The sequence below is a fragment of the Aedes aegypti genome, chromosome 2 (genome assembly GCF_002204515.2).
Source record: "Aedes aegypti strain LVP_AGWG chromosome 2, AaegL5.0 Primary Assembly, whole genome shotgun sequence".
Taxonomy (NCBI): domain Eukaryota; kingdom Metazoa; phylum Arthropoda; class Insecta; order Diptera; family Culicidae; genus Aedes; species Aedes aegypti.
This window is the reverse complement of record NC_035108.1, coordinates 269,263,301-269,270,883: the sequence shown is the minus strand read 5'-3', so window position 1 is coordinate 269,270,883 and position 7,583 is coordinate 269,263,301. Positions and strand designations below refer to the sequence as shown.

Below are 7,583 nucleotides of genomic sequence, written 5' to 3'. Positions count from 1 at the left end.
AAATATGCTAAATTTCATCAAGAACTTCCTTTCGGACCGTAGTTTCAGGGTCATAATTGGCAACTGTCAATCCAAACTGGTCAACGAGGAAACAGGCGTTCCTCAAGGCTCAGTAATCGCCGTGACGCTTTTCCTTGTAGGCATGAACAACGTTTTCAAATTTCTACCGAAAGGGGTGTACATCTATGTGTACGCTGACGACATTTTAATCGTAGTCACCGGTAAACATCCAAAAGCTTTAAGAAGAAAGCTCCAAACAGCGGTGAACGCCATTGTACGCTGGACAAGCAAGGTTGGATTTGAACTCTCGGCCGAAAAATGCACCAGAACCCATATCTGTTCAGGGAATCATCCTGTGCTCCGAAAACCAATCATGATTGACGGGAAAGCCATTCCGACCAAGAAAGCGGTGAAAATTTTGGGAGTGACCTTCGATCGACACCTGAACTTCCGACAACACTTCGATCTAGTGAAAGAAAATTGTAAAAGCCGGGTTAACCTCATAAAAAGCATAGCGAACAAACGAACAAGAAGCGACAGAAAGATCCAAATGCGGGTAGCCGATGCAATAATTTGCAGCCGTTTATTCTACGGAACGGAAATCACATGCCACGCATTCGAAGACTTAATTACCAGACTGGGGCCAGTATACAACAACACTATTCGCGCAATATCGGGTCTACTACCTTCTACTCCTGCCATGTCGGCATGTATCGAAGCTGGAGCACTTCCGTTTAAGTACAAAGCAGCCATCGCCATCAGTACGAAAGTAGTCAGCTTCCTCGAACGAACGAAAAGCAGAGCAGCAACGACCTACATCACCAACCAAGCAAACCAGTTACTCAACTTTACAGCCAATATTTCACTCCCCTTGGTAGCCAAACGCAACCGGTTTGGAGCACAAAGTTGGCAAGCGAAGGAACCTCGTATTGACTCCTACATCAAGTCCAATCTTAATCGGGAATGCCGGAAGTAGCTCAAGCGCATTTCAGAAAACGGGTAAGGACTGAATACCCTTTTACTGAAACGCGTTACACGGACGGATCGAAGACTTCCGGAGCTAATAGCAGAAGGGTGGGTTTCGGAATCTACTCCACCTCCCTCGAAGAAGCATATGGCCTTACTGAATACTGCTCAGTGTTTTCAGCGGAGGCAGCGGCGATATTCCAAGCTGCATCCCAACCATGCGATGGTCCATTATTAATCGTGACGGACTCAGCAAGTGCATTATCAGCACTCCAAACAACCACTAACACCCACCCCTGGATCCAAGCCACACAAGAGCTAATCTCAGAAAGTAGGCGCATAACCTTTATGTGGATTCCAGGTCACAAGGGCATAACCGGAAACGAAGAGGCTGACCGCTTGGCCAACCTTGGACGAAATGAACGACCATTGATACGAACTACGCCGGCTGCAGATATAAAACTGTGGCTTAAAGGGAAGATAAAGGATGCATGGGATTCTGAATGGGCACAAGAAAAAGAATGCTTTACACGAAAAATAAAAAACACTACCGATAGATGGCATGATCTGCCCAACAGATGGGACCAACGAGTCCTCTCGAGGATCAGAACTGGTCACACCCGAATCTCTTACAATTTTGGAGGTTCGACTGGTTTCCGGAAGCAATGCGAGATCTGCAGGGTCCACAATTCAGTAGAACATTTTATCTGCTGTTGCCCCTCCATGGAACATCTAAGGTTGAAATTCGGAATATACAGCATCAGATCAGCGCTACAAAATGAGCGTAATAGTGAATCCAGCCTTATAACTTTTCTCAAGAACGCGGGGATGTATAAGGCGATCTAAAAGGAATGGCGTACGAATACTTGATAAGAAGGCAATTAATCAAAGGTTTCACGCCATAAACATCATACGTAAAGCTCAATAACGTACAAAATATGTATTAAATAGAACAAAATAGTGGTGAACTCGCCTGGGGCGAAAAACCACTTTAATAAAGAAAGAAAAAAAAAAAAAAAGAATGCAATACCGAATGATTGTTTACATTCTGATTCCGATCGAGTGGCATTCGGGTTTGAGTGCTGATGAGCGTTCACTGACTGGCAATCCACACCACGGCAGGGTTGCCACATTAAAATCTGATTTTTTCCTTGAATTATCTGTATTTCTGTATCCCGGAGCAAAATATCTGTATTTTCAATCTGTATCACTAGAAACTGGGATAGTCAGAAGAGTTACTCAAGAAATTCAAGGAAATGTCAACCCTTTGCTATTACAATTCTGAATTATCACATCTTGGCTTGAATTTTAAGGTTTTCAAAAGTATGTATTTTCTTTTGCCACATAAATCTGCATAATTCTGTATAAATTTTCCAGAATTTTGTACACAGAATCTGTATATCTGTATTTTTCCAAATAATCTGTAATCTGTATATACATATTCTTGGTCACAAAATATTCGAAAAACTCTGTAAACTACAGATAAATCTGTAAATGTGGCAGCCCTGCACCACGGAATGATTCAGTGAGTGGGAATCCGCTCAGTCAGTTCAATGTATTCGGTGAATAGAAGCTAAACGCGTTCACTCGTGCCTCGCAGATACAAGTGTATTGGTATTCACTTCTCTTTGTTTCCGATTCTCGCTTTTACACAATCGGTTTCGACGCTTCCATGCTACACTCCACCCAGTACGCTTCAGCTATCACTGAATGTTCGGTAGCAGCAGATTTTTTGCTATTTTTTATTCGGAGGCGTTCGGGTGAGTGAGTGAATTTTCCCATGCTTGCATAACAGAAATAGTTTTTCGTAGATTATTAGGTACATTATAATCCGGGGATTTGAAAAATTTACAGAAAGAAAAAAAATACAGGAGATTTTGTGGCACAATTTGTGATGTATTTTGAAAATATTTCTGAAGGATTTCTGATAAACTTCGGGAGAGCGAAAAAATATTTCATTTTTTTTGGGAAAACTATACCAAAGAATTTAACATACTTACTAAATTATTTTTGGAGAAATTTTTTTTTTCTTATTTAAGGCACTCCGTGCTCGTGGCCACTACTGTGCCGAAATCAGTTTTATCTGTATCTTCCTTACCGATACAGTTCTATTTTTAGCTAATCTATATTTACATCTGCATTCACTCTCTTCTGCTCTTTTGCTCTCACACCGAGCAGGTAGGAGAGTGCTCTGCTGTTGGTCCAATCGATTTCCATAAGCCATACTCCATTGCTCTTGCGGTGGTTCGTTTTGCCGTGTTCCTGAGTCGTTTGAGGCTAGCTGCCTGCGAAGTGGGTCAGTTTGTCTCAGTCACCATCTGATACTGACGGAGGATGGATGTGCTCCCCTAAGCACGGTCCTCCGTGCGGCGTCTTCTGGTGGCTGGACGGTTTTTTTGGAGGGGCTGTGAATTGAATCCATGACCTTCCGCTTATGAAGCGAAAGCGTAACCTCAAGGCTACGGACCCCCCTTTTTGGAGAAATTGCAAAAGAAATATTTGAACTTTTGAAAGGGGGAATTCACGTTGAAAGTATGAACAAATCTTACAATAATATTTGGCTAATTTTCAAGAGATTTGTAACAAAAGTTATGAAGCCATTCTTCGATGTTCCTTGAGGAACTTGATTATACTAAAATTGAAAATATAGCATTTTTCTTGGGAAATCGTGGTTTAGAGTTGAGGCAATAAGCTTATTCATGCATTCCAGTGAAACCAAAGAAAGAATTCAGAGCTGGAATAAAAAAATGACCTATTTTATAGGACTTTTCTTAAAAGCCTTAGCCATGCTGAAATTCCTTGAAATGATCTCATCTTTCGCCAAAAACTCCAGCTATATTTTGTGTAAAAATTGACTTTAGTAATTTTGCCTTTTTTGTTGGAGACATTTTGGACATTACACGAGTCATAGTTAATGTATGGATTTATTTAGAGAATTCTTATAAGGGCAATCATCATCATCGGACACCTCGAGCAGAGCACCCACCAAAACCATGGGAAATCATAATTCAGTGCATATGCTGCATTATGCTACAACATTTTCAATATTATTGTTTGTTTCTCAGAAAATACGTATTTATGTAACCGAATTTGCATTTTTTTGCACAAAATAAAAGTACGAAACTACTGAAGAATAAAATCATTCAGAAGATTTTTCTTCATGTTAGAATAATGTATCATTCAAAATTTTAAGGGAGGGGGAGGGGGGTTTGGATGGTTTTGGGGGAGGCCTTCGAAGAATCGAAGAAGGACCTTTTTACTGTGAAGTCTTCCAGTCAGCGTGTCGAGTATTAAAAAAAAACGTAAAATCGATCGATGATGTTTTTTAAGCTTTCGAAATCCTTATATTGCTAGTGTGATATTAAGAACATAAATACTAATAAAAAAACGGTTGCACCAATTTGCTTCATTTTTTCTTAACAGATTCTTATGACAGCATTGAAAAATAAAACAAATCAACATGAAATAATTTATTTTGGTGTGATAACGTGTGAATTTTGTAGATTATGTTTTATTTTATTGTTTCTAGAATATTTTTCAACCAAATGAAGACAAAACACGAGGAAAATTTAGTTGAGCATTGTTTATTTCAATTTTATTAAAAGCCGAGATTTTTTAAGGAAACAATGGAACGGAATCCCAATGTATTTTTCTCATCGCATGTTTTTGGATCCAATTAGCGAAGCTGGTTGGGTTTCAGTAACAGATCATTTCAGTGAAAATTTCACGCTCCGTTTGACCACCTATCAAGAAGCTACACACAAAAACACTGCAGCCGGTTTTGTGCGCGAAGTGCAGGAAAAACTCAAACAACCCCTCACACCCAGGAGGAACGGCAGCGGAGTTTGTTCTTTTACTTTTTCCACACCAACACTGGCGCAGCATTGTCGGAGGGGAAATTGTCGTGCACACATATAAACCGGAAAGAACACAAACCGGTGAGATATTTTGAGGCTTCTCAAATTTGTGTTCCTTGTCAGTGGGTTTTTTTTTCGGCATGATTCCTTCCCAGATTTGACACAATCCGGTTTTCCGGATTCTTTTTCAAGTCTTCGGATTCTGGGTCAGTTTCTTCTGGAGAATGGATATTTTCTTGGCGATGGTCGTCTCAGTTTCCAATGCGGGTCTTTAGAGTCTAGAACGGTCGCTTTTAAGTTTTGTTCGTTCGTTGTGTTTTGTGTTACGTTTACCAGTTTTCAAAAATTTTAGTTTTTAATGTTGTGGGTGGTTTGTTTGAAGATTGTTGATGTTCGGAACAAATTCAGATCAGATGAATAGATTTGAATCATTGGGTGGTCAATTTTCATCGGTAGAGGAATTTCGCGACACTCGGATGGAGACACACGGTCATTTGAATATTTTTGGCGCAAATCGAACGGAATCGACTTTGCGAAAAATGCTTTCGTCAGAAACTTTCACCAATACGGATAAAACACCGCATTTATCGACGTCGCCCTCTACGGCTCTATTCAGTGAAAATGTGTTGGAAAATTTTAGTTTACAACCGAACTTTCTCCGACGGCACCAAACGCTTCAAGAGCAACACTACCGTAACAAACGAAAGCGCAAAGAATCATCGCTTTCATCCTGTTCTTCGTCATCGTCGTTGTTGTCCTTGGTGTCGAACTCGGAACGAAGACAAACGAGTGTGGTTTCGGGCGGAGTGGTGGGTGGTGAGGGGGAAAATCCTTTCGTTGTGGGTGGTCGTGACGGCACACGGAAAGAACAGTGTACGCAGCATAAAAGTGAAAAGTCGTTGAGCTCGTCGTTCAGAACAGCTGATTTGAATGAATGTTCGCCGTTTGCTAGCCGAGGGACACGGGACAGCAGCGGCAACAACAGGTCGGTGAGACAGCCGGAAGTGCCGGATAGCGGAGGTGGTGGTGATGACGAGCTTGATTCGCCACGGCGGAAACGACCGAAATACGACTACACACGTGATCAGATGTTCGAAGTAAATAGACTTTCATTATTCAGTTCAAGTGCTTTCGGTGTTTTGCTTTTGCTTCTGCTTGTTTTTTATTACTATTGCACGACGTAGGAGTTTTTGCCGTATATTTATCGTTTGTCTCAGTCTGCCGTTGAATTTATATGGAACGGCATCGATATTGTGTTGTGACGTGATGTACTTATTTGTTTATATTCTTTCGCAATGCATCGTCGTAGATTTTTCAACCGTGGGTGATTCGAACATATGGCGATCGAGCGAAAACGAAAACCATTACCCTGAAGAAGCAAGCCAGGATTATCAAAGCCCTCAAGGGCCAGGAAATGAATAACCCGGATAGTTCCAAGTTCAGATTCTGGGTGAAGACCAAAGGTAATTGAATGTTTTTTTTTGTGCGATGTAGTAGGGCAAGTGTACCATTAGTGGTGCACCTAAGGTAAAACTGCTAAAACATGGTGTTAAAATCATGAAATATATGATTTTTACGTATCATTCGATAGATCTTAAATCCTTCTATCATTCAAATGTATAAAAATCACGATTCTTTTGAATTTCCCTACAAAAAGCCTTGCACCAATAATAGGAACACGGTTCCTTTAGTGGAGGTATGTTTTAAGAATGGTTCCTTTAGTGGCGCAATCCATTGATTTCTTATGGGACCCTCCACTATGGGTACTGATGCACCACTATAGGTGCAAAGGAGCAAAAAAATTAAGCAAAATAATTGTTTTAAATAGTTTTACGGTTAAATTTCATGAATATTATTCGATTACTTGTATCATTTTCGCATGGTACATAATAGAAAAATATCACATAATCATTTATTAGCCCGAAACATGCCAAAACACACTACCTCCACTATTGGAGCTACCTCCACTAAGGGAGCGTTTGCCCTATGCTATGTAGTGTTTTGGCTTTGATAGCTGCGAAGTATTGTATTGTATAGCATAGGGACTGTTGCGAGAAATTTAGTTCAGACTATCTACACATTCCAAAAACAAAATTTGATACATGGTTTATACACGATAAACTTTGAGCACATGTTTTAGAAAGAAGTCTAGAATTATACTGCCGTGAATCAAAATTCAGTCCCATCTGCATTTTTGACGTGGAGCAATTCAATCTGACGGTTGAGAAAAAAGAATTTATTTGCTAGCTCTATATGGGATTATAGCCCAGCAAGCTTTTGCAAACTCCGGGACAGAATTAGCTCAAAAACAATTTGTTTGTTCGGAATCTTCCCTTATTGAGGTTTTAAAAATGAGTTTTCACTATCAGATGATAAGTATGTACTTGCATTCCCGACCAGACGGAAGAAACAAGATTATAACAGAATGTGTTCCCCTGATATGATTTTTTTTTATATCACCAGTTGTTATAAAACATGTACCGTTAGTAGTTAAAATAACCAAAATTATAACAAAATTTGCACCAAATTAAACTAAAATATAACAAACTCTGTTACGATTATATCAAAATTATTACATAATGTGTTGGAAGGATGTTCAGAAATAAGAAAATTATTAAAAACTATGTTACTGTTTATGACATCGGATGTTATTTGGAACAAACTTATAAATGCGATGTCAAAAATATAACAAATATTGTTATAAATGTGTTTCTGAAAATATAACAAGTTGAGAACAAAGCCATTTTGATCACAAAATTT

The 7,583-nt window shown here is 39.5% G+C and overlaps 1 protein-coding gene across 1 annotated transcript in view; it reads left to right on the top strand.

Annotated features, from left to right (window-relative positions):
* Positions 1-5,362: 5,362 nt before the first annotated feature.
* The window catches only part of LOC5565811 (nucleolar protein 4), a 226,164-nt gene continuing 223,943 nt past the window's right edge, over positions 5,363-7,583 (top strand). Inside the window, exons 1-2 of the mRNA XM_021839570.1 lie at positions 5,363-5,920; positions 6,133-6,286. Of these exons, the coding sequence (XP_021695262.1) occupies positions 5,363-5,920; positions 6,133-6,286 (712 nt within the window). The remainder of the gene's footprint in view (positions 5,921-6,132; positions 6,287-7,583) is intronic.